General features: G+C 40.3%; 1 protein-coding gene across 6 annotated transcripts in view; it reads left to right on the forward strand.

The window, feature by feature from the left end:
* The first annotated feature begins 445 nt into the window (after positions 1-445).
* Positions 446-27,614, forward strand: part of FBXW11 (F-box and WD repeat domain containing 11) — a 76,353-nt gene continuing 49,184 nt past the window's right edge. Inside the window, exons 1-4 of one of the 6 annotated variants that reach the window (XM_064458894.1) lie at positions 446-576; positions 9,210-9,289; positions 14,589-14,687; positions 17,504-17,605. In XM_064458894.1, the coding sequence (XP_064314964.1) occupies positions 17,555-17,605 (51 nt within the window). In that variant the 5' untranslated portion in view covers positions 446-576; positions 9,210-9,289; positions 14,589-14,687; positions 17,504-17,554. The remainder of the gene's footprint in view (positions 577-9,209; positions 9,290-14,588; positions 14,688-17,503; positions 17,606-27,614) is intronic. The other 5 variants (XM_064458898.1, XM_064458895.1, XM_064458897.1 and 2 more) reach the window with 5 other exon arrangements.

Here is a 27,614-nt window from a genome sequence, read left to right on the forward strand (position 1 = left end):
ACCGGGAGGGCGGAGACGGACGCTGAGGCGGTGCGGCGGGAGCCGAGCGCGCGCTGGGCTCTCAGAGGCTCCGGCCCCCCGAGGTCCCGCACCGCACCCTGCGCCGCCCCCTCCTCCGCAAACAGGCGCCGCAAGAACGGGCCGACAGGCTCGCGTCAGTCGGCTCTGCGGCCGCGGAGAGGGCCCGCGCGCCAGGGGGTGACGCCGTCGTCCCCCGACCCCTTCCGGCCCTCCCCGTTCAGTCGGTCACCGCGGCCTCCCGGTGGCGGGAGACCTCCGCCGCTCCCAGCACGCCCCGCGCAGAGCACGCCGGCAGCTGTAGCCTGTTACTGAGAGACGGCGCGGCTGGAGGCGGGCGTTTCTCTTCTTCCGGGCGCCGTGACGTCCGGGAGGACGCAGCGTGCGTGCGTCGGCGCGTGCGTGTGCGCGGCGGGGGGCGGGCGGACGAGCGGCAGCGGCGGCGGCGGGGCCTGGCGGGCGCGGGGAGGCGGCGGGGGCGGGCGGGGCGCCGCGGCGGAGCTGCCCGCCGCTATGGAGCCCGACTCGGTCATCGAGGACAAGACCATCGAGCTGATGGTGAGTCACCCCCGCCTCCCGCCCAGCCCCCTCCCCGCCGACCCCCCGTCCGCCGGCAGGCCCCGCCGCCGCGCCCGGGCCTGCGGGGGCCGCCGCCACGCCGCGAAGGTGACTCTGGCGAAGCCGCCCTCGGCCCCGGGCCCGCCCCGCCGGCGGCGCCCCCGGCCCACGCCGCGCCCCGCTCCGCTCCTCCCGCCGCTCCCCCCCCCCCCCATCTGCCGGGCCTCCCCGCGCAGGCCGGGCCGCCGCGAGCCCTCTAGTTGCGTTAAAAAAAAAAAGCCTCTCCTCCCCCGCCGCCGGCGGCCCCCCCTTTGCCCCCTGCTGAAGGCAGAGCCGGTGCGGGAGGCATGGAAAATCGCGCTGGTGCGGGCACGCTGCATAAACCGAAACCGAAATGCCCCGCAGCACCCCGGCGGTGCGGGGCTTAGGCCCCGCCGCCTCCCCCCGGCTCCAGTCCCTTCTCTCCGGCCGGACCCCCCCGGTGGCCCCTGCGAGAGGCCGGCGGGCCGGGGCTCCCCGAGGCGGGGGGTTCTGCGTCCCAGCGCCAGGACGTGGGGCTCCTCCAGCAGCCCTGTCGCTCGGGTCGGTGCTGGGGGCAGCCCCCCTCCTCCCGCGGCAGCACCGGGCCGGAGCTGCGGTCCGGCAAACGCGGTGTTTCCTAACTAGACCTAATTGGCGTATTCGTTACACTCTCTAATTAATGCTTACGCCGCTAAATTCGCGTTAGTGGAGAGGCGGCTAGATGGAAGCAATAGAAAGAGGAGTTTAGGGTTTTTTTTTCAATACAAGCAAATCTTAGGTCTCTGTAGCCGTTAGGTCTCTGTATTAGGTGCCCCTAGTTTTAATTGCCTCTAGGGATGAATAAAATTTAGGAGCTGAGAGAGAATAATAATCAGTAAATATCTTCCCATTTATTTGTCATGGGCGTAACATGCTTTCACGTACAAAATTTCATGCAATACTGCAGAACTAAGTGGTAAAACACAAAAATTTGTTTTTAAGGCACTTCGAAGGTGAGCTGGGCTCAGTGGAGACATTAGATGGGAATTTTAGCCAGTAGAGTTCTTGCTAAGCTACCTGATCTGGAAAATACAAACTTTCTTTGAGTGTTTTCTGCTCTCAAGAAGCAGAAAATAAAAAAAAAAACAACACACCAAAACCCAAAAAACCCCTTGCAATTCGTTCTGTATTTGTCTCTGATCACTGAGGCCAGGAGCTTAAAAGCTGTTCTTAGCAAGCCTCCTTCCCTGATCCCTATCGATTTGGTGATCTTGCACTGAAGCGTGGATGACATCAGAACTGTTTCCGTGTTAGTGGACTGCAGCATCGAGGATAAAAGCTGGGGGCAGCTGTGCGGGTATCCGTTTCAGGACGTATTTCCTACAGAAAAGATGTCTGCTAAATTTCTGAGGTCTAAAGTGAGTTCTAGTGGCTTTTTTTTTTTTTCCTACCTGGAACAGAGAGTTACTAATACTCCTCAGCCTGGGGTTATGGGAGGTGCTAAAATAGCGTTTGAGGCTGGAAGGTATGCTTGCCTTGCTCAACTTTCCTGCTTGTCTTTTTGTAAATTCTCTCCCGTTTCAGAAGTCTCTTCTATTTGGGGCCAAATATGTTAGCAGGTGGGAGCAAATGTAGCCTTTGCTGATAACTGTTGTACCCTCTGTTTGCAGTCAGACCTGGGAAATGTGATAATCAGTGCAAACGTTGATGGGTTATTAAGATTTTTATTATGTAGTAGGAGGTTTAAGAAAGAATTTTATCTTTCACAATAAATTAATAAATATAAAATTTTAATACAACAGGCAATTAATTCTGTAGCTTCCAGTACAAAATGGTACTCTAAAATGTAGTTGGTAGCTGAATTTAATTTCAACCTTAGGGAAAGCTTGCATAGAAACCCTTATGTTTGAGTGTAAATGTTTCACTAAAATCATTGAAAGTCGTTCCTAAGTGAAGACATGGCTCGAAGGTTTTGCCTTCTTGTGTGTTGTGCAAGATAAGAATCTCTGGAAGGTTTGTTTAAATACACAAAGCAGAAGCTGTATTGACAGAGTCTTCAGTCAGTGATTTCAGTATTATATGCTAACTCTTGTATCGGCTGTTAATGCTGGTGGCAAACACCCCTAAGCCAGGGATCATCTTAGCGTGTCAGACTTAGTGGGCTGCTTTTCTTTTTAAGAGTATTATTGTTTACTAAAAGCAGGATGTTTTATGCCTCTCTTTGATACTGGAGATTGGTTTTGGTGTGCTTTGGGTACACGATCACTCCCCTCCAATGCCAAGGATGAATCTATAGTAAATACAGGAGCAAATGTATTATGCAAAGGTTCTGAGGAGCAAATACAGTATAATTCTGAGTGGCTGATAAACAGGAGATAATGTGTCAACATGTTAATTGCGTGGAAGTTTCAGAACATGATGTCCTAGCCCTCAACTGTGCCTTCACTGGATAGATCATTTGCATTTATTTAAAGAAAAATCAGTCATGGAAATAATACTGTTCTATTTTTAAAGCTGGAATCTAAGAAAAATATTTTAAGGTTTCAGAGTGACAACTTCCATTTGCTGTATAAAGTTTTAGCAAGTGTTCTGAAGTCGCTGTATCTTTTAGGGCAGCTTTAAGGCTTTGCATGTCCTGTTCTAGTTTGTAAATTGTGTATCTAGTTGTTTTAATGGCGGTGAGCAATTGATTTTGTGATGACATTTCATGGCTTTCATTTGCAGATGGTATCTACCTCTACGGGCAAGATACCCACCCATTGCGTAGAGGTGATTTCATGAGGCCTCAAAGTTTAACTTGGCTTGGCTGTGGGAGGTCCAGATTTGGGCTAACAATGGATCTGACGGGGTTGTTTTTGGTTTATATACCTTCATACTTAGGCTGTCTCAGTTAAATGCTTTGCGTGAGTGGGCAAACTATTAGAAAATAAGTGGTAAGGAACTAATGCAGAACAGATGGAGGGCTAGCCAAAACGATTGAAAGGGCTCTTTCTTCCCCAGGTTTTGATTTTCTCTGTGAAATTAGATAACTGTAACCTCTTTGCTCTTTTAAAGAATCAAACTTTCCTCTTTTGTAAGGTGAAGGACCATCAACAATGCTTTGCGAAATAGGTTGGTTTTTTTTTACGAGCAGACTAAGTTCTGTGTACAATCTGTATTGTTCAGTTGCATCAAACCTGTATACGTATTTGTCTTCGATACCTGCTAAAAGCTTTGTCTTTCATTTTCTCAGAAATCTTAGCTGAACCATACTTTTGTTTTACCAGCAGACTTTCAGAGTTAGGGGGTAATTAGCTCCTCAGTTTGTATTAAAATGTTTCTAAAAGGATACATAAGTGTGGCAAGTATGTTTTTTATACAGGTTAAAAAGTTGTGTGTTTATGGAGTGAACGACATGCAGCATAAGATGCAGATAGTATTAAAAAAACAAACAAAAAAAAAATCCCCCAAACCAGTTCTATTACTCCCAGTCTGTTGTACCCACCAGACACCTATGGAACATGGTTACCGAAGCCGGAAGCTGTGTGTAAATTCTCTCACTTACTGAGCTTTTATAATCATCTGCCTTTCCACTGTGTCCTTGATGCGCGTGCTGTTCTCCAAACACAAATCCCCCTGCTGCAGAGTTGGCAGTTTAAATTCAATATAACACTGCTCCGTGGTAGTAACTGAAAGGGTTACGGAAAGACCATGCCTAGGAATAAAACCATCAAGCACTTGTTTACATTGAATTATCAATTCTATCTTAGTTATGTACATGGAAAAATATTCTTCCTGATATACTACCTTCACTGTCTAGAAAGTCTCTCTCTGTCTCTCATAAGTGTCCAGTGTTTAAGTGCCTCTGTAAATAATAAATGAAGAACTATAATTGAATATCTTGCCAAAAGTCTTCCAGTTTCTCCTGGCAGAACTTTGATTGTTCTTGTGAGCTGAAGGTCTTCAAATTCAAAAGGTAACAATCTCAGAATAAAGTATTTCATGTAGGCATGCCCTGCCAATAGCAACTTCTCTAAGTTGTGCCAGCAGTACCTGAAGTTCCTTGGGTTACTGCAACTGGAGATGGCTGTGCCCCCAGACTAACGCTTTACAGTGCAAAATAAATCTTAGCATTCTGTTTGGAAACTAAAATACAGCTGCTGTATGTATCTCAGGCTATAACGTTCTGGCTTTTTTCTTCCCTCTCTGTCTTAGTCATTGCAAGCGGAGCAGGCAGTTACATTTTTGTGATTTTTTTCCCATGTGTTCTTAGAGGACTCCTTCAAAGAGTCTACTTCTGTAGCAGTAGAGATACAGAGGGAATAGGCAATAATCATATTTGCATCTGAAACAAAGGAGGTACTGTTCTAGCTAAAATGTGACTGGTTCTTCATCAAAGGCTGGGAGTAGATGGAGAGTTAGTAAGACATTTGTAAACCTGTGTGTAAACTAGTTGTGCTTTCTTCAGTAGGATAACAATCTACTTGCTTTGCAGTTATCTCTCTTTTCTATCTTCAGTAGCTAAATTAGAGAGCTGCATGTCAGATGTTTAAGCATGCAGTTGATGATGTGCTGGATGGTTTCATGCATGGGGGGGAGGGAATGGCTAGAGCAGGTATGTAACAAGGTGGTGGTTAGGTGGTTGTTGGGAAGTCACAGATGATCCTTTGGGGCAGGGGAATGCAAGATCTGTGCTGCTGCTGCACAGGCTATCAGTGACAGTCACATTCTGGAGGGTGCCTGTAAGAGGCAGGATGCAAACATAGAGAATAGATTGCTGTGACTTTGGCAGCAGTGCAGAAAATGGAAAGAAAGAGCTTAAGAAAATTAATTGGAGCAAGACAACCAAATTCAGAGCCAGCAGAGTGATGATGAAATGAGGGAAGTGGACAAAGAAGTGTGGAAAGCTGTATCTTTTCGGAAGGGTTTGATGGAACAATAGACTGAGAGGGGAAATGGGGTGGTGAAGGGAAGAAGAATACAAAGATGCGGAAGAGGTTACAAAGTAAAAAAATTACCTGATCATTATGGCCACAGCCAACAGCTTATACAGGTGAAGGAAAACTGCAGATGCTCCATTTGTAGGGAAAGTTCTGAAAATAAATTGCTTTTAGTTCTTAATAGAAAAATGTTAGTTTCTTGGGGAGACTAAATGCTGGTGTTTCACCAAAGGCTTTTTAAATCTCGTCCACGATTCAGAGACTCTTTTTCGCCTCACAATGCAGTTAAATTTTCTAACATTACTAAATTTTTCAACCTTTGCAGCAACGCTGAGCGAGTAAGATGCAGCAGAAAAGTTCCCTTTCTGCCTGAAACATGTGTACAGCTTCCTGTGCCCGTGAGCACTGCTGGGTAGTTTTCAGGGTGATGAGTTGCCTGTGAGCTCTGGCTTGGGACCGGGAGGTCCTGAATTGTGCTCATAAATCCAGTGTCCAGGTGTCGCCGTGGAATGATATCCCATCTCTGTGGGCATGCTGGTATGTGCACCAGCTGTCCTCTCTGAAGTGTTATTGGGTTGCTCCTTTAAAAAGTTGTAAAGCATGTGTATGCCATTTCTGCATTTCAGACCGTGCTGACTGTATCCCTTAGGCAGAGTTGTTGAATGTTGCTAAAAATGTGGGTCACCCATAAGCATTGCAGTAGCATCTCAGGAGACAAACTGCCTTGTTATGAATTGTAGCCTTAGAGAGACTTGGGAACGTTTCTTGAAGGATGGGTGTACCTTTTCATATCGTGTGTTTTCTAAAACACCTTCACTACCTGTTATATCAACTTGGATGTATGTCTTCTGATGCGTTACATTTTATTGCTGCGGAGTTGAGGTCACTGTTTCTTTGGCATTTTCAGTTTCATCTTCCTGTGCTGGTTTGACTGCTTGTGCAGCCGCGTGCAAAGTGAGATTGCTGATGGGCTTAAAATGAAATGGATGTTGCAGCAAATGTGCCAATGTGAGAAGAATGATGTGTGGGAGACAATAAGAGACCATGGTTATAAGAGGGCTGCTCTGTTACAAGTAATTCTTTTGTTGCAAGGGAGAAAAATAAATTGAAGGCAAATGAGAATATTTAGAGTTGTTCAAACTAATGCTGATTAATAACAATACTTATGTTCTAGGTTTTTTTCTCTGGCACTGTCTTCTTTATACTAATGCCACTGTTTATGTTGTTCTATAATCTGATTTCTCGATTCGATTTTTTGTAGTATTGATAGTACTTAATTATTCACAGAAAATCCACTTTTTTCTGGAAAATCCCTTCCTTCCCCAGTTTATCGGTGTGTTTATGACCTCAGTGGCGTGACATCTGACAGCCTACTCCATTTGCCTGTACTACTTCCACACATTTCCTGGTATGAGTAGTGCACAACCAAGACCAGATAATGAAAAATAACTCAATGCCTTTCGTATTTTAAGAACAAAAAAGCTCTGACTCTTTCTGGAAACTTAATTTGCTTATCATGCAGGCTAAATTTACAACGGGAGCATTTGAAGGCGTGCTCTTTCTTTATGGCGTTGTTAATCCAGGTCCCCTCAGGACTTGCATCCCTCTACTTCTGCCCCAGGAAAAGAATGTTTTTATTGGGGATCAAAGAGTAGTTCAGCTTCCTGGACCCATTTTTTTGTACAAATACAGGCAGAAATGTGTAAGATGTAGGTAGGTACCTGCTTGCCAGGAATAGGGACTGATATGCTTTCTGGTAAACTGGTAAAAAAAGCTTTTCAGATCAATCTTTAGTTGTGGCAATGCTACAAGATTTTGTTTTGTTCATCGACTTGGAGGAAAAACACAACTATATATTCAGTGTTACAAGTTGTGGGGCTGTGTTCTGAGTTTCATCCTGTTGAGGAGTTCATGAATACATTTTGTTCCAAAAGAAGTTGTGACAGCTGGCCTTCTTTGGCTTTTTGAGGCATTAGGATGCCTTGCATGGTGATACCTTGTTCAAACCTTGCCTCCTTTTCAGTCATGCCAATTTAAAGATTTCAGACAAAAATACATACAGCTTTTTGAAAATCTGTACTCAGAATCTGTTGCAAAATTTGAGGTACAATTACAGCTTGTATTTGATAGAGAATCTTTTAGGCCGTTCTATTTGGGCAGCAAAGGACTAGCCAGGGGAACTTTATATTCAGGCTGTCTCCATTCCACCAGTACTTCTCTAGACAAAAATCAGACCTGTGCTGTAACACTTGCAAAGACATAAGGAATGCCTTCGTGGTGAAGTGCCTCTCCTTCCAACACCCTGCTGGCTCTGTTATGACTTAGCAAATCAGTACATTTATGTAATTTTGATAGCTGGCTTCTTACCGAGCTATGTTGTACTCTCAAAATTCTGAGTCATATGCCTTGACATCTTATCACTTTACTTGGCAGCCTTAAAAATCCTAGATTGGACACAATATCAGGCTCACAGAGCTGCTTTGTCCTTGAAATGTCACCATATAGTTGACTATTGCTTTACTAGTGGTAGAAAAGCGGAAAATCACCCCACGATGAAGGTGCTCCTTTCTTTGGGTAGCTCTGGGCAGTCAGGGACATGGCTGTCCTCATCAACACAGTTTCTTGGCACAGCTGTGAACAGTGGCAGTTTCTCCCACCCTTCCCTGAGCTGCTGGTGCTTTGAGATGTGGGGCACAGTTGTGGAGGCTAAAGAATGCTTGGTTCGGAGCTCTGGACGGGTTGGAGAGCAGACGAAAGAGTGAGAGACAGCAGTGGCATACTCTTCTGTGGGTGTTGCAGCTTTATGTTCAAGAAGACATTGCTGTTGCTTCTGGCTGCTGTTAGGGGAAATTTTGTAGGCCATATCTCAAACTTTTTTAATATCTGACTGGAAGGTGCGCAGTCTGAGCCTTCTAGGGTACTCTTTCTGTTAGACATAGTATAGGCTTTCTGCAGACTCAGTCTTCTCTTAAGTGTTATTGTTAAAGCTGCTTTAAATTAGTCACACTCTAAATGTACTGCTGAAAGTACTGGATGAAGGCCTTTTATCATCTTGCTCAGTAAGAGGTGACTTCTTGTCTTAGGAGTGGCATGTCTTGGCTTACTCTCTTCTAGTTCTAGATTGTTTTCCAGAGACACAGTGATACTGAAAATTCACTGAATTCTTTGCTGTCATTCAGATAAGTGTCTTGAAGAATCCATCTTTGTGCTGCAGATACGTAAGGCAAGTTGGATCATTCTGAGTCTGGAAACAGGGAAATAATCATTGCAATAAAATGCTTCAGAGCATGTATACGGCCAATTAGGAGAACTGTATTGGACTGTTTTGAGAACCTGTGTGTTACCATTCTGGCAGTTCACAGAGCAGGCGTGTGAGGTGTAAGCTGGTGGTTGAAGCCTTAGCATTGGCTTCGTTATTTGCCTTGTAGTTTCTTCTTCATCTTCCCTCATCTTTGCAAAGTGAGCTGTAGCCCCAAAACACTTGTGGATTGGGTGATTCAGGGCAGGGGAAAGAGCAGTTTCTTGTCTGTACAGCCATTTCTTTGTCTTAGATCCACCAATCCAATGACCCCACTAATGTAGTCATTACTGGACTGGTAAGGTGTCTAGGCTGCCTTGTCTCTCTAACAGCATTAGGAGTACGTAATTGGGATTTCGTTCAAGAAAGAAGTAGGTACACCAAGCTGAAGATGATTGGCTGCTCTCTTTTAACAGACAAGTCTGAGAAGGAAAACCCATTCGAATCCCCTTTCATTCTGGATTGGTGGATCTGAAGCCCAGAAACAAAGTTTCAGGTAAGAAGTCACCCTGTACTATATCTTGCTGCTTCTGCTTAGATGAGTTTGTCTGCAAATTCAGTATCTTGCTTTAACTGCTTAATGTCCCTCAAGTATTAGAACACACCAAGTTAGCTGCTGAGGTTAGGGTAAGAAATGGCATATTCAGTAAATCCATGTGCGCTTTATCAGGAAATCGCAGATCTAATCTGAAAAATGAACCTAGGAACATACAGTATGTACTTGTCTTCTGTGGAGCTGGAAAGCAGTATCTACAGGTACAGGGTCACTAAGCAAAACGTTTAAAAATCCTGTTTCTGACAGGGGAAAGCAGCCTTACCAATGACTTTGTTGAACTTCTCAGTTGAGTTTGGGAAAGTAATAGCTATCCACTCTGATTTCTAGCTACCTTCTCTGAGTTCATCAGAAATTTAGAGAACTCCTCTAGCTGTTTGTAGTACAAATTCCAGTAGCTTTATCCTCCTGAAGTGCCATTTAAAATTCTGTTGTAGGCAGCACTTGGAGTCAGCCTTTTAAATCCTTCATGAGATTTCAATGTTCTGTTCCTAGCTGTTTTCAAAGCATAGTTGATCCAGTTGTAAGGCATGGTTTTCAAGAGGAGCTTTAAAGTTATAGTGGGTTTATTTCAGAGTAGGGGAGTACGATTGTATTTTGAGTCACATTCATCTGAGATTTGGAAATGACTGCAAAAGGCTATACCATGCTATCTTAAAGATAGGTTTGGAAGGTGTTTGCATTACGAAGGAAAGCTGGGTCCCTGGCTGATAGGAAAATACAGTTGTGAGTTAAGTATCTGGTGTGAATGGGTGACCTGCACCTCTCCTAATACCCAGCTTTATTGTAAGTTAGTGCTTTAATGAACTTGGCAACTTATTTCTAAAGTTAGTACGAAGCAGTGTTCCTCACTTCTTTTTGATATTAATAGCAATAACACTAAGCCGCTTGAGTGTTCTCTTTTGTAGACACCTATTAAAGCGAATGTTAAGGCCTCAATATTTAATCTACCGTAGAAGAAACTCTTGTAGGTGCTGTTGATCTCATGTATTGTTCTAGCTCTGTGTTTGTTTTGCTGGCGTGATATTTTGTGCAAGAATTGTACTTGAATTTAATTGATTGATACATAATGAATTGTGCACAGGGTACTGTTGTTTTCTGGTTTGATTTATTGAGTACTTGAATTTTATTTGGTCAGGGTGGAGAAGTCTTGGGCATGCTTTTTAGTATAGTTCTTTAAAAAAAATCTGAGGGAAAATCTAAGGGAAATACGCATTAACCTTAGTCTGACACATTTCTTGCAGTCTCGTCTAATATCAAATTGAGTTTGTCCCACATGCCAGTCAGACTCACCTTGGAGTGAACACTGCAAAATAACATCTTCCTGTGGAATATTTGCTGTTCAGGGTGTGCCGCCTTCTAAAATGAGAGAATGGGGAGGCAGAAGTGAACTTGGCATCTTTAATGATGAAAACTGAAAAGAGGAAATAATTTAAAATACACTGAGGGGGCGAAAAGAGGAAGCATAAATGTGTACTCCTGCTGATTAAGATCCCTGATGTTATGATATTTAATATTGCTTAACCTTTTGAAACATGACAGTCCTATCAAAGGCAGTAGTAAAGCTAAGTTGAACTTGAGTGCAAGTATATGCAGATTGGAGGCTTAGTTCTTGCCCAGGTTTTAAATCTTATATTTCAAAAGTAAAATGTAAGTCAGCTATCAAAGGCTATGTAAATACTCCTCTGCAGCATTTGATGTACAAACCCTGACTGTGAAGCTAGCATTTCATTATGTACTGAGCCTAGATGTCATATGCATTTAAACTCTTCAAGTTCAAGTGCATGCTGCCTTGTGTACACTAGATTTTTAGATGGGTTATTGTTTTCAGATTATGTTAGGCCTTGTCCTTGAAAACGTAACACAGAAAAGAGTCTAAGACAACTTTTAACATTTTAGACAAATTTCAGCCACATTTTTAAGTGTTTAACTTATTCACTCAAAGTTTCTACTATTGCAATTGGCAGTGCTAGCTCTCTTTTCACTGTTTCTCTTCTCTCCACTCCCGTTATGATTTACTGTGAGCAGGTATGCTACTGTCTGTAGATGTCTAACACCTCTGTTCCTGCTGTGTAAGAGCGTAGGAAAGCCATTTTCCTCCTGAAATGGCCATAGGATATGTTAATGCAGAAGGGAATATCACACTTCTGGAGTTTTGAAACCGCGGAAATTGGGATGCATGTACATGAAGGAAGCAAGGGTTAATTTAAATACTGTGTGTTTTGGAAAATGTAGATGACTTCAGTTAACATTCAATGTGACTTAAGTAAACTTGCTAGGATTTTCTTCCTAGTCTTTTATATCTTCCTGAAAATGAGATACTGCATCTCATGAGGCTTATTCTGATGAATAAATTGTAATGGAGTAAGATTGTTGTTATATTCAAAGAAAGCGTTTAATCTTTTCTCCACTGAACCCATATTCCTTTTGTAGCATTCATTTTGTTGTAGCAAACGCATACTTTGATCTTCAGGAGCAGAGTGGGACTGCGTTATCGATCACCCTTCTGTGAATTCATTGTCCTTTCTAGAAGAGCGGTGTGGTAATAAGGAGAATTTATCTGATAAATTATTTTCCCTTGTCTTGCTTTAAATTTCCTGATTCCTCACTTAGTATTTTTCCCCAAATGCAAGAAGCTTACGTGCAGATCCTGAACGGCTTTTGGAAGGTTGTAACATTGAATGATTTTTATTTTGAATGGCAATCACGTAGCTGAACAGTTTTTTTTCTAATGGAAGTGTGACTTCGCTACTGGTTACTTTTTTTTTAGAATGATCTGATAATAACAAAGGAATAATCAAAACCATTTCACAAGTCAAAATGAGTTTACTACTCTGTGGACACTTACTTTTGAGAAATTAACTTTTGCATTTGTAGTTTGTCGAAGGGCAGAAATGCAAGAGTAAATTACATTTAAGATAACTTTCTTGACCTAAGAATGTAGCTGTTCTTAAATCAAAGCAGAATGCTTGAATACATATATAAAACTCCATGGATTTTGGAAATGTATGGTATGAATGGTACTCAAACAGCCTTCCAAATCAGACACTCAAGACTGGATGTGAGATTGCATTTTGGATGTGGAAAAGGTAGTGATGTGATGGCACCGATTCCAACAAACTTGTATGGAGCATGTGAATACACTGCATCTCTCAAGGGACAACTTGGTTTTGAAATGAAAATAGGAAGAGCACAAAGTACTACTGTTGGTCTGATGTAAATTGTTTCTTTGTTTTCAAATACCTCAGCAAAGATATTCAGTGTTGTGCCAAAATGTGCAGCGTAATGAATGTGCTATCATGCCAAGCCAGGCTGTCGCTTGTGGAACACGCGTATTTGTTACATGCATGCCCCCACACTTTATTTCCAATGAAGTATTCACACTTAAGACTATATTTTGACATTTTTACTTTTCCACCTCTTGCAAATATTCAGATGACTTGTACGGATACATAGTTGGTTGAACACTGTTCTGCTTGTCACTGTTTTGAATATATCACTTAAGGTAAAAATACCAGGTAAGATCTGGATGATATCCCAGCTGGCAAAAAAGGTGATAGAGTAGTTGGCAACTATTCCCTGCCAAGTGTAAAATAATACTGAAGGCCTTTGAACAATGTTACAGCTTTATATATTTTTATATTTTATTGTGGTTAATGCTGGTTTTTGAGAAACTAAGACCTGAGCTTGATATTAAATTTGACTTGGGAACATACAGCTTTCATGAACAGTCATACTATGTTTAAGTTTCCTTTTCAGAGTACCCCTTTTCGTAGCATTAAATCTGATCTACCGGGGGATGTGCCTGTCCTTCCCATCCATGGAGAGGGTTTTAAGTAACAGCAGTTACCCCATGGATTTATCAATATTAAGTGTTAATGGAAATAAAGATGTATCAGTTCTGTTGGTCCAGGCCTAGGTTAAAGTAAACTAAACAGTAAATTAGCAGTGTGGTATAGCATGTGAGTTTCTTGTAGCGAAAAACCTGAAGAGAATTCAGAATGAAGGTTGAAATTCTTTGGTTGTACCTTTTTTGCCAGTCTGAATCTATGTTCGTAGCCCTGTGGACATCCAGAACATGAACTAACCATACTGAGGAGCTCGTTTGTTGTCATGAGAAAGTTGAAAAAAGCATTCCAGACCTTAGGATTTGCAAACTTGAAAGATGTGTTAGCTTCTTATGATGAATTTCATTTTGCAATAAACTGCATGAGAAAAAAGTTGTTGCAGGAGGAGTAAATTAATATAATTAGTCATGCTCCTTGAAAAAATGGAGTAAATTAGCTCCCTCATTTGTCTTACTGGATTTTTCTTTGAAATTCTGAAATACCTCCCCTTGCCAATCTTTTTTGGACTCTGTCTAGAAACTGATTTTCAAAGCCAAGGATATTTTTGCCTTCAGAACAGTGTTTCCCAAACTGTAAACATACAAATAAATTTGATTCCTTAATTAACTTGTATAAATAAAATTCATGTGATGAAAAATTCTGAGGTCATAATTTTAATACTTTATAAAACTTCCAGCAGTAAGGCATGGTTATGCATATGCTGTCATTTTTAGTTAGGACATTGCAGTATTTCCATCACTGGATATCAAAGGTATACTAGTTCCATCAGGAACACAGGCTATAGTCCATATTCATTTCTTGAGCAATTTAGTAGGCTTTATAGGATAAATGGGGGAATTTTTTTTTAAGGGGTAAGAAAGTGTGAGGATTTCTGTTTGAATGTAACTCTTAATTTCAAATGCATGGAAATGGAAGGTTTCTGGACAGTGCTTAAACAAAATAGCAGCACTGTACACCAATGAGAAGTCCAAAGTGAATGAAAACTTTGGATTGTTCAGAGGCTGATAGACTTTTTTTGGTGCCTCTACCCTAAAGGTCATCACCTACAAAGTTGACTTATTGGAAGAACTCTGTGCATGCTTTACCATAAATATAAGAAGTTCTTAGCATCTGACCTGTAAAGATGTTGAAGCATATTCTTTTTTTTTACTGATACTACTGAGAATTTAGTGTTGAATACAAATGCAAGCATTTGCATAGGCTTCTTAAATCTGAGATTTAAGATCAAAATCTAAATATTGAAATGTAATTCCTCAGGCTGGACCACCGAGGCAGCTCTTTGTGTGTAGCATTAAAACAAAGCATTAATAATAAAGCTAATGAATGAATTTTTTCAAACACAGGGCATCTAAAAGATCCAACGAGGGTTTCTCTATTTGTCTTTATTCTTTCAGCATCATTCACTCCTTGCCATGAAGCTGTAACCCCCTCTTTCATCTGCTAGCTCCTCCTCTGCAAGTAGTGCATTCAGATGAACACACAGCTATCTTAATGTGAGTTGCGCTGCAAATTAGTTTGTTCCTTAAAATTTGAGTTTTGATTGGCCTTATCTTAACCTGTGTGGTTCTGGTCTTGATGCTGGTTTGTATGTACATTTAATATTATGACCAGTGTCATTTCCCCATTCCCAAACTGTATTAACTAGTGCTGCAGCTCCCTGGGAGCCTGATGAAAGGTGAGTGGAAAGTGGAGGCATAAGTTCAGGTTCTTGTTATGCAGAAATTAAATCTTTAGTCCACTATTATGTTTTTACTCATGACAGTTCCTATGCAAGCAGGGACAAGAAATAACATGTCAATGAAACACACAAATATTTGCACATTACTGTTTTAGTGTGAAGTAGAATGCAATATTTAATTTGTAGTATTATGCAATATCATTGCTACAGCTAAGTATCCAGTGATTTTTATAAATCCTTTTATTCAGGGTTTCGTAATACTGAGAAACGTTTTTGTGTGCTTAAACTTGGCATGGAAATGGCCTCTGTGTCTAATGTTATTTTGAAATAAATTTAAAAATTCTTCCCAATTTACCCATGTTTCTCTTAAGTTCTTAATATTCAGCTTATTCAGCTAGAGTAGTTGCTAAAAGAAAACACAGTCTAATAACCTAAACCAGTGATTTTTAGCTTATAATTTGTGGATTCCTGTAGGTGTAGATTCATTATATGCAGAGTGTTGTAGATCTTATCTGAAAATCTTAGGAGAGAAATTTGTTGTGTTTCTTGATCAATGACTTCTGCTAAGTGATCTGAGCAGAACTAAAACTTTTACTGGGCTTGCGTGTTAAAAATGCAAAAATTTATTTGGGCTTTAATAAACACCTGCAGTGGTGCACTGAATTTTAGTGTTTCAGAGCTGTGCCATTCAGGTATTGTGCCAAATAGGATTAAATAATGAAATAGATTAGAAAAGAAGTTTCTTGAATTATATATGCTTGTTTTGAAGCAGAGCTGTAAATGGTCTATATAAGATTCTGCATCTTTAATATAATGATCAGTGGGTTTGAACTGTACATCTTATCTTTAGAAATATAAAACAATCTTTTTTTTTCGGTGTCTTGTTGAAATTAAGGTAGTTTCCCCAGCATCACTGGTTGACTATCTGAGAACTAAATTGGAAGTGTTTGTGTGAGGATCCGTTGAAGTAAATTATTGCAATGTAATTGTAGATATACTGGATTAATTACTTGATAGCTAAGTGAAAACTCACATTTCTCTAAATGGTAATAAGAAACTTTTAATAATAGAAAACTGATTTATTTTTATATTGCAGGAAGAATAATACAATAGTGCATAAATTTATTTTTACCTCTGTATGTAAGGTCTATGCACCCACTCGTGACAGCTGTGTAATATAAGACATCCATATGGAACTGCAACCTTCCTGCTTGATAAGTGGAGAGAGAATTCCAGTGTATTTTGGTTATGCTAGTGTTGTTCTTCTGTTTTTGGTTTAATTTCTCTCCTTAGCATGGAGACGAAAATAGAGGCTTTCTTTTGTTTTATTAATAAGATATGAAATTAAAAAAAAAGATTTTTTTAACCTCTTCAGGTGCTCTAGGCTCCCTGCTTCCCAGCACAGTAACCACTTTCCCTGAGCCTCCACCTCTGGTTATTCCGCTTTAAACTTTGATCCGTGTGGGATTTTTGTTTTAAAGATTTAGTGTGTGTTATAACTAAATTGGAAGCCTGTGTGAGAAATAGTGAAAACTAAGTCTGTGCCAAATTTTAGAGCTGGGTTTGTGCACTCATCGATAGTGAGGAACTGAATCCTTTTCCCAACTGTATCTGATGGTAAAACAGTGTATGTACTATTATGTCCTTAAAAGGTATGGTGAAATAATACCATGGAGCTATAAAAGGTTTGGGGAGTCTGTCTCATTAAATTTCTCCAGCTTCAGAAAAGAAGCAAAAAGGATTTCCTACCTTTTCCTAACTACTAGTGTCAGCAATGTGGAGTCTGGTAGTTAAGCTTGGTTCTTTTTGGCTTGGGTGGTGGTATGAGTAATAAACATAGGGTATACTTTGGCTTTAGGATACCCTCAACTGATGATACAAATGTTTTTCCCCAATAACCCATTTAATCAGGGTACCATGCATATTGAGTAAGCAGAACTTGGTCTTGCAATTTGAACGTAGCTAGGTGTCATTCCTCTCTAAAAAGTACTTACATTTTTTGGTTGTCAGTGTCCCAGCACATAGACTGTAACCTCAGAAGTTAATGTTGGCTCTGCTGTTGGAATAAATAAGCACAAATTGTTTGAGAAAGTTGAGACAGTACAGGGTGCCAAACCTTAATGACTGAAGCGCCTCCAGGTTGTATTCTAAAGACTTGTCACCCTAATGAAAAGCTCCTGTGCTTCTGTTCCCCAAGGGTGACTGCAGAGGCAAAAACCTCGCTAGCAACTATGTCCAGGCCGGTTTGCTGAGTAAAGCACCTTCCCCCACTGCAACAGAACTTCTTTTGTCAGTAGCAACATGTGGATGCGTTGCTGAACTGATGGACCCAAACTGTAACAGCTCTGATACTGCTGGTAGTAAGTTGAAATGTTCAGCTGGGCACTAAAGGCAAGCGGTTGCAAATGAAGAAAATCAGCTCGTTATCCTTGATAGGACAGAGGGATGGATGGCTTATTTTCTGAAAAGGATCTTCAGTTGTTATTTTACCCTTGGCTGCTAACCTTGTGCTTAATGTAGAAATAACATAGATAAGTATCCACGTTAACATACTAATGAGTTGCCTGCCTTGAGTGATTTGTTGTGGCATCTAACTGCTTCTTCTCTTCCTTCCTTTTTGTCACCCTGCAGTGTTCTGTGCCAAGGTCTTTGTGGCTAGGCTGCTCCAACCTGGTAGAGAGCATGTGCGCACTGAGATGCCTGCAGAGCATGCCCAGTGTCAGATGTCTCCAGGTGCCTTTCTTCTTTCTTGTTGTAAATGTTATGCGTATGCTGTTGAACATTTGTTAAAACTCTCAGGACTCTGTTTAATCAAATTGTTAAGTCTGCTAAATGTTTTTTGTGCATCCTTTTCTGAAATCTTCTACTTAACTGCATTGTAGGAGTGAATCTTAAGAGGGCTTTCTGTACAGTAGGCACTTGTGGGGGGGTGGTGAGCTTTTGTGTTTTATTGCCTGTTTACTGAAGTTGTGATATAAGTAGCATAGTTGTGCATGTTGCCTGCTACGTTTTGCTTTCTCATTGAATTAAAAAAATTAACATAATGAGCTTTGCCATTTCTTTTAAATTGCAGTAAACTGACTAGCCTGTAATATCTGTGTGATTTAATTTAGAAAGGATAAGCTTTTTATTTTCTAGTAAGTGTGATCCTGGTTATAGCCTTACATTACAGTCATTGCACATGTTTGAATGCAGAATAGTTAGCATGGAGTCTTGGAGCTCTTTAGGTTACTCTGTTAATTTAGCTTCTGAACTTTTAAAAAGTGAAGAACAAGGGATGGGGGCTTACTCTGCATAGAAGACCACTAAATCTCAAGTTCTCTGTTTTTCTTATAGTAAGCTGTTGAAGCTGAGCCTGCGTCATTTGTAGATGGGGGAATTGCTGCTGTTCCCTCACTGGTTTCGGAGGGATTGAAAACGATAAAAAGGGAGACTGATACCAGTTAACAATTTTGAGCTACCAGGATATTTGCCTCGGAAAGAAAATTTAGAATATGTGGAGTAACTGTGTGGCAATTCCTGAAGTGTTTCTGAATGTAACATTTTTAGCAGAACATAACTATTATTTAATATTAGTATCTTTTATAACATAATAGCATTATTCAGTGTTTCAGTCTTTAATGTGCACAGAATGAATACTTAAAAGAAATTGTTTTTTGTGAATGAAAACTTTGAGGTCAGTCCATTTGAGTTCAGACACTGGAAAACATGAATGTCATGCCTTAGAGAGTAACCACGTGTTTTAAAACCTCTCCTCTTGCCTGCAAAACATGGCCACTTGAGTTCCAGCAAATTTGCATTTCAGAATTAAAAATTTATTCAAAACTTGTGTTAAAAGTACAAGAATTTTTTCTGTTTGAATGCTTTGTTTCCAATTTTGAAATACTATTCAAGGGGGGGGAGTCCCGTAACCAAGATAAATGTATAGATGGATAATACAATTTTATAGAAATGGGCACTGCATCATGGTCAAATAATAGTTACAGTAGATGCTTATGATCATGATAGTGCAAGTCACAGAGGCTTGGTGTGTGTCTTGGGAATATTTACAAGCTAGTTCTAATACAAGCTCTTCCTGCTCTTTCCCTGATCCTCAGCATTTACCCCCTCACTGGTAAAGTAAAATAAAACTCTTTTCAGTGGGAATTCTGATTTTTTTTTTTTCTCCTGAGACCTAACTTGTCAGTGGCCAAAGAGCATCTCAGAATTTTTCAGCAAGTGATCATAGTTGTTTTTAAGATAACAATGTTGGGAGTAGTTGGATGTAGCCTGGTGGGATGGCCCAGTAATCTTTTCAAGGCCTGTTAATGAGCCCTGGTGAGGGATATGAGCAGTGAGCTTGAAACAACTGCTGCTTTGTTGTTATGAGGCTGTTCTTTGGTGCAGACCTAGGGCTGCAATCCTACGCTTTCATGCTTAATTTTTTTTCCTCCTCTCTACCTGACTTCTGGATTTGTGACTATGCCTGATTGTATAAGAGAAATTTGAGAACTATTTCAGGATAGGAGCAGGTTTGCTGTTAACTTTTTTTTAAATGGTAGGTGTAGATCTTGGTTTCATGGACCTTGAGGCTTGGGGAGGGCTAGCTGCTGGAGCCAGCATGAATTTCAAAAAGACGTGCATTTCTGCAAATAGCTGGTGTGGGAACTGCAGGGACTCCTTAATGATGAATCTGAGAACTTTGACTGCCCCGACCGAGGTTCTTATAAATCGGCTCTTTGGAAATTTCTTATCAGTTAGCACATTATAGCAAATGAACTGTTTCTTTCCCAACTGAACTTTCTGTTAACATTACAGGGAGAAAAATACATATATTTCATTGAAATAATAGTAAACCTGTTTATTGTGAACACTTTTTTCTGTCTGTTGCAGTATCTATCAGTAGGTTAGTTAACACAGTGGTTAACTATAAACTGAACAGGTGAAGGCTAAGGCCAGGTGGTAAACTAACTGATGTAGAATACATTGTATTACAAACTTCTATTGACAATATTGATTACGTGACAAAATACAGAACAGTTTGTTCATGAACATACTGATTTATACACAAGATTTTTTGCAAACCTGTTATCACACAGATGTGGTGTCATATATAATTAAGAACAATAGCTAATGCAGCTGTTATGTCAGGACATGCCACTTAGAAAAATTTCTCAAACCTGTCTTGTTTTCAGGAACTGTTACGGATCTGTCAGCTTTCATGAAATCCCCATTTGAAGTACCAGTTAATTTGTGAAGTTAATTTTTGCTCCATGTGCCTATAAGAATTTAACAATCCCAGAACATTTTAAACTATATAATTGTAGCAGCTAATGGCAAACAAATTCTAGTAATAAAGTATGTCACTGCAAGGACAACCACATTGTTCGAACTGGTGGGATTGCTTTGAAGCTGTCAGGATCTCAGTGTGTGGAAAGAAATAACTTCATGTATCCAGCCTGTTGCTCTTCAGAAGCTGCTGAGGAGGGATTTCAGCAGGGCGTTTGGCCCCTCGTGTGTTGCAGGGCTTGTGCTTTTCTGCTGCCTGCACCCTCCTGATGGGTTGTGTGGAGAATAAGAGGGATAGCTGTCCTATTTTTTTTTTTAAAGTCTGCTTTTTGTAGAACTGCAACCAGGAATAAGAGGTTTTAAAACTTTCAGAAGCATCTGTGGGAGATATTTAAAACAAAAAACCCAAAAAGGTTCTCCTTTCAGGCGTGTGACTCAGTGATGCCTGAAGGGGAACTTGGAAGTGAAAGTGACACCAGCTGCTTTTCCCCATTTTTTTTCACTTTTGCTACCATGACTTGCACTTCACTGTTTCCTGAGCTATAATCCCACATGTAAAAACAGGTAGGGCTTGTATATCAGGAGACCTTAGTTCTGTAGCACACATTCAGTTAGCATAATGATGATTAATAGGAAGTTTTAGAAGGGAAATATAGAAGCCCTTTGGTGATTCACAGAATTTGTCTGGCAGTTGTATCTGTTCTGTGTGTTGTATGTGTAATTAGTAAATAGACTGGGGGGTGGGGGGGAATCTAGTCTTAAATCTGGAGCCTTGTAGAATTTCCTCAGGAAGCTCTTATTCAGTCTTAGTGCTTTTTCAAATGTTTAGGCTTCAAGAGTAATCTTCTGTCAGTCTGAAAGGAGAAAGCTGAGATTAGGTTTACTCTTGCCTTTGCATAATGTTGTTAGCAGTCATGAAACCGAAGTAGGCTTTTCTAAAATCAAGCTGTAACATTTAAGCAAATATCCTCTGATGCCAGTGGATTGGAGGTAGTGTTCCAATTCTCCGCACTTAGTCTGGTTTTGTATCCTGTGCATTTTCTTACACAATAAAATACCTTCATAGTTCCTGCAGTTTACTGGAGAAATATTTACTTTATGCAGCTATTAGTGAATAGAGAAGAGAGATAACTTATATTTAAAAAAATATTTAGTCCCATTTGTGGTCCTTAAAGTTTGCTCTCATCTATTCTGATTTTCAGCATAATTAATATTATTTGGAAATAAAGTCCTTGGCAATTATTATCACTTGTTATTGTTGTATTGAAAAGCGTATATTAAATGCCAGTTCATAATACTTGAAACTAGTATAGATTATGAGGCATTATTTTTAACTATTATATTCAATAATGTTTTTGTACCAAGGAGCTTACCATTATAAACACACTTGAATTCAAATAGCTACTGTTTTCATCCTCTTTATGGATTTGACTGCAAGACTAAAAGCATGTTGGTCTCTTATTTAGGTGTTTAGATAAACTGGTTCTGTTACCAGCTGTGTAATGCAACCGTATGGATACATCAGCTTCCATAACTTAATCCTCATGAAGCATTGCAGTAGTTTTGAACATATTTTGTCACGCTGATTTGGGAAATAGCTCCAACAGCACTGTCATGCAAAGAGAAATATCCAGTGTTCTTAGTTCTGTAAGTAAACATCTCCAGTGTGAATTGAAGACTAATCATTAAGCAACAGCAGATAAATACTCAAGCATTGCTTTGAATTATTGCATCATGTAGGATTTGATGAAATAATGCTTGGGGAATAAATTATTAGATAGGTGTAATGAAATTAACCTAGTAACCAAATACTGCTCAACCCACTCTTTATTGTATTCAGTTATGCTTTTCCTTGACTTTTTTGAGATCATCGTATCTCTCAAAACTCTGCTTAGTTTTTCCTTGCTTATGTAGACCCACCCCAACATATTGGTTTTTTTCTATACCTTTCCATTTATTGTTCTTAAAATTTTCAGCTTAATTGTATTTAGCACCCTGCTCTTCCTTTTATATTCGCATGTGGGGTATATAGCTTGGAAGCTTTAACAGGGGACTGATGCACTACAGGAACAATAAACTTGTCACTTCCAGAGCTTCCAGTGTGAGAAGTGGACTTGTTCCTCCAGAGGTCAGATCTTAAAATTAACATAGGGCCTTTTTCAGACTTGAAGCTACCGCCTCCTCCCAGCCCATTCGTCTCATGGTCCGTAGGCTTGCGATAGTGCGCGTTGCTTTACCTGTCCTTTATCCTTGACTTCTGCACAATGGGATGTCCAGCTCTATAGGTTTTTCTTCATCTGCGTTTTCATTCTTACACCACGTGTCCTGGTGATGGACAAGTAGTAGAAAGGTGACATTGGCTTAGTCTTGCCAGTGTCGTTCCTGCTTATAGATTAAAACAGGAGTGTATTGATTTCCTCTCCATAACTGGAAGCTGTCTTCAAAAAAACGTGGTCTTAAAAGCCTTTTGAATTGGATGATTCATAATTTATTACTGTTCAGAAGAACTTACTATTTGCCGGTGGCATGTGGGGTTCTGGAGCATTAGGGTTTTAATATTTATTCCTTACAGTAGCATTCCCTGCAAAGGAAATAATTTCTTAGCAATAAGGAATCTCAGTGCTATCACAGCTGAGCTGGGGCACAAAGAAGGAAGTTTATCTTTCTATTTATTGATGAGATAAAATTTAGCATTGACTTTCTTAAGCTTCTGTTTGCTATTCTCTATTAATTTTGAGCTTCTGTTCGTTGATGGTTCTATTCAGATTACCAGAAGAAAATACAACAATGGAAACTCTAGTTGGAAAAAATTGTATTTGAAAATGAAGTCCTGACTTACTGACATGAAAACTCCAGCATTCTTTTTCATAGCAGTACTGTCATTTTCACAGTACAAATTCAGGCACACACATGAAACAGTATTCTTAAAACGTCAATGAGTGCAGTAGATGCATTCTGCTAAAACCTTTTCCTACAGTGCATGAAATCACAAGTCGGAAAATGATGAATAGCCTGTCGCTGTGTAGTCTGCATCCTTTTGAAAATTCTGTTGTTCTATGCAGCTGTTAAAATGAGTTGTCATAGCCAGACAACTGCTTTGCTTCTTCTGTCAAGTATTTGTAAATTACTTTGAACCTATTTGACATGCTTTCTGGTATTTTGCCTCAAAAGAGTGGGACTGTTACCATTTCTTTTTGGAAACAGTCCAACAGGTCCATTAAAAAGAAATACATATTTGATGCCTTTTCTTTGAAGGAACAGAGTGTTCTCTCCAGTATCTGAAATGTTTGTGCTTGTCCCTCTATTTTAAACAGATTTCTTCCTGAGATGGAAAGCTTTAAACCCAAGTATAGTATTGTAGAAGCTATTAAAGATATCTGTGCAGTAGGCCTGTTGCCATTTTGTGCAGTGAGATGGCCTGAATTGCCCAGTTCGTAGATGTTAAAATGTCCAGTTTCCATTCTGTAAAGCAGCAGTCCTTCCCAGTATTGTTGTTTCTTCTAGCTGAAGCTGGAGTCTCCTCTCAAAATTAATGGCAGTTTGGATTTTGTTTTCAGCAGTTTCTTATAATCTTGGTTGGTGGGTTTTTTGGTTTGTGTGGGTTGGTTGTTTTGGGGGGATTTTTTTTTTAGTTCTCTATATGTGTGTGTTGCAGACTCTGAGGACTGATGTGACAGCTCAATTTAGTGTTGCTTGCATATATTACAACTGTTTTGCAAGTATTACCACATCTCATTTTACTTTTTTCCCCCACTTTTTTTTCCTTCTCCCTCCCCTTCCTCCCCGCTCCAGTGTGTAGCCGTCCTGGTGGTCTCTGCCAGACCACACTGCAGTATCTCAGTGCACTTATTGTAGTGGAGTGCCCAAGACTGAGGCCAGTACTCCGGACGTGGTCTCAGGAGAGCCAAGTACAGCTCTCCCTGCAGTCTCTTTCAGTGACAGCATCTTGTTGCGGTGCTTCCTGATGGTGCAGCCACGGTTTGTTGCTAGGCCTAGACAGCAATAGTAAATGTAAAATGCAGGGACTGTTTTGGTTTGAGTTTTTTTCTCCCCCGCTAAGTATGATTTATTATCTGAAGGAAAGTGTGCGATAAGCACTTTTATCAGTCATCCTTTGTGTATTTGAGTGCTTTCAGTTTTATGACTTTATTAACTAAGCCTCTTCCTTCTCAGAGGCAAGAAGAGAGATCTTCTCTTTATTGGGTCAGTTCATATTGTTTATTTTTAAGTAGAAGAGTGTGGTTACTAGATTACTTTAAACTTCAGCCAGTGAACTAGTGTTAAGCTACAAACCAGAGCTCTTCCTCTTTAGTTTCCTTAACTGAGGAGCTAGAAGTGTGTTCCCTGATATCAGAAGACAAGCAAATGGACTAAATATCTGTAAGTTCTGGTTCCTGATTTTCTCCAGACATGACGCATATCAGTCACTTATAGCTGACTATGGCTTCTGCCTGTGGGGTCCGGCTGTGTTCATTCTGGTCTGTGGTAAGCGTGTGGCAAATGGCAGCTGCAGGCTGGGAGGCGAAAGGCAGGCTGCGAAACTGCTGTGCAAGCTGGGGTCATCTGCTGTGTCTTCTCCAGGGTGGGGCTGCTTGAGAGCTGCGAACTGCTAACCTTTCTGCTTGTGGGTAAAGAGTTTTGCTGGTTTAAACAACTTTGTATATACGAGTGCTGCTTTTTTTTTTTATTTCGTTGTTTTGAGCAGTTTTTAGAGAGCACTAAGGGTCATACTCTTTGTCCCCATGTGGCAAGCTTGCTTGAACAGAAGAGTGACTTCTTTCAGGAGCCTGGTTCTCTTTCTAAACAGCTTTTCAAGTTATTTCACCTGTGGCTGTTAGTTGGTGGGCAGTTCTCTCACCTTTATTGTTGCTTCAGAAGTTGCTGGTATTCAAAAGTCATTAATTTACTGAATCAGTAATCTCTACCATAGAGATTAGGAGGAAGTGGTGATGTGACTCCCTTTTGAGATATTTCACTAAGCTGCTGTCTGCTGCAGAAGGGACTTCTGAACGTAGGATAAGTAATGTGAGTTTAGAGATCTGGTCGTTATTCCTTTAGGTGACTTGCTAGCCTTCTGCTAGTGTTTCTCTTGTACCATTTAGTCCTCACAGTCTGTCGTCTCAGATTGGGAAGGATATGTCCCTAAGGAGGCAAGGACATTTCTTCATGATGGCTTCATGTATCAACACAAGATACTAGGCCTTGCCTTAGTAAAGCCAGAGCCATTGCTGCAACAGATGAGCATAATTTCAAACATAAATTCATGTTCCTCAGAAAAGCTAAGCCAATCACACTAAGCTTAATATATTTCACAAGTAGTGGGCAGGAGCTGTTATTACTGATACCTCTTAAAATGCATCTGCAGAAGACTGTGTCTTGGAGTGGAGAGATGTTGTTAGACACACCTTTGTGCTTATGCTTTCTCAATGTCCTTTGGAAAAGAGGACTTTTGCTGTCTGATTCTGTTATGGTGCAAAGAAATTTGCTCGGTCATGTGCCCTGCTCTCTGCCTGCCTTCTAGTAGTGCCACACTTAGGCTGGGAGGGAGCAAAATCTTTCTTAGGAGAAGGAAATGCAAGGCAGTCTATTCCAGGTATATTTGGTATAGTCCTTTTCCTTGCAAGTATTTGGTCTATTTGCTACACAAGTTTTCAAGGAAACAGAAAATTATAATAAAATATTTCCTACCAAGATTGAAATTACATTTGTGCAGTGTCTTCATGCAGTACTGTCAGATTTCTTACCAGAGTGTCACCGGCAGAAGGATCGAGTGCCTTGCTTGTGGAGAATTAAGCAGCAGTCTTGATATCAGTGTTAGTAATGATTTTACCAATATTAATATTTCCACTGTAAGAGTCGTCACCATAAGGACATGTATTCTTTCAGTGTGAAATGTTCCTGGGGTGCTTAACAGGCAGGCCATTCCTAGGCTTCCTTGGGCCTCCTTTATTTGCAACTGATGAGTTGCCCTGTAGGCCTTCAAGGCTGTGGCATATGAGAGTCTTCACATAGGTGGTTTGGCTTTTGTGATCCTTTGAAATTGTGGTAGAATCCAAGTAAATCAAAGGAGGTGTCGGAGTCAAGGATGGGAGAGCTGTCTACAAACCCAACGGCAGGATTGAGCAAATTTTACCAATACCCATTTGTCAAGTATGGAAGAAGTGGTACAGCAGAGAAAGAAGAAACTATAATCAAAATCTCTTACTACTTAATATTTTTATGGCAAAATAGTCATGTTTGCAAAGCACCACTGCAGAAAGTCTTGACTTTGTGGCACATTATGGTCTCCCAGTACTTTGGACAAGTGAATTTTACAGATAGTTCAGAAGTTTTAATTGACACTGCGCTAGAGAAATAACACAGGTTGTATTAATCCCAACCTTTTAACTTACTTTTTAAGCATTTAATTCTGTTCAGTGGCATTGCACTGGTGTTTTTAGAAACTCTCATCTGTTGAAGCTGAACTCTTCGCTTTTTAATTCTTACATGTTTTTTTTGCATTCCTCAAGTTCACACATAATTTTTAATGCAATTATTAAGCTGGGCCTTAGGCATGTACTTTGGATCATTTCTCATATGGTTTTTGTATTTGTTTTACTTTTTTGTAACCTTTTTAAAGAAATAAACTGCTAAATATTTACTATAAAGTATTTGAATTCAAACATCTTTGGGTATGTGTATGGACACTTGAGTCCTTTTCCCTTGTGTGTTGTAACTGATAAATGTTGAACATCGTTGTACTGAATGCATATAGGCCATTAAAGTTTAAATTTGGTAGAAAAAACCCCCAACACTAATGAATAAAAGTGGACTTAAGTTTTCACTGTGAGTTATTCAGTAGCTAATAATTAAAAGCCCTACTTGAAAAATCACTTAAGGAAGGATCAAGTGAGGATATCTTTAAAGTTGTATAGATGATTGTAGAATTTGAATGCATACTTGAATTTTGAATATTACAGTACTTCTGTCTGCTTTTCAAGATGCTTGAACTGGAGAATTTATTCAAGGCATATAATACCAAAAAGATATTTAATGGTACAGGAGTCCATGTACAGTTCCGTACACTTAAGCTCAGGTTGTTAGAGCAAATGTAATCTGAAAATATCAAGCTTATATGTAAGTATGTGTTTTGGGAAAAATGGTAAGAATTAGGCCGAATGCCTTTGAATTCAGTGCCAGAACAGTAAAAATGCAGGATGCCTGCTGCTAAGTGATTGTTGTCACTTTACTACAGAGACTTTTATATTGTCCTGCAGTATCTATTAAATTTTTTTGAGCCCTGCTAACTTCAAAGTTATCCTTCAGTGCAGTTTGTTGGAAGCAAAAGCCCTTTCAGACTCTGAATTGGGCCACAGAAACCATAGCTGGCACTTTTGTATAATGCCATCCTTTTGTTCATAAGTAAAAGAAACATGTAGCAGTTTTCCTATTGAAGTGACATCAAACCCAACTGTCTTCAGGAAGTGAGATACGA

The sequence above is a fragment of the Phalacrocorax carbo genome, chromosome 8 (genome assembly GCF_963921805.1).
Source record: "Phalacrocorax carbo chromosome 8, bPhaCar2.1, whole genome shotgun sequence".
Lineage (NCBI taxonomy): Eukaryota > Metazoa > Chordata > Aves > Suliformes > Phalacrocoracidae > Phalacrocorax > Phalacrocorax carbo.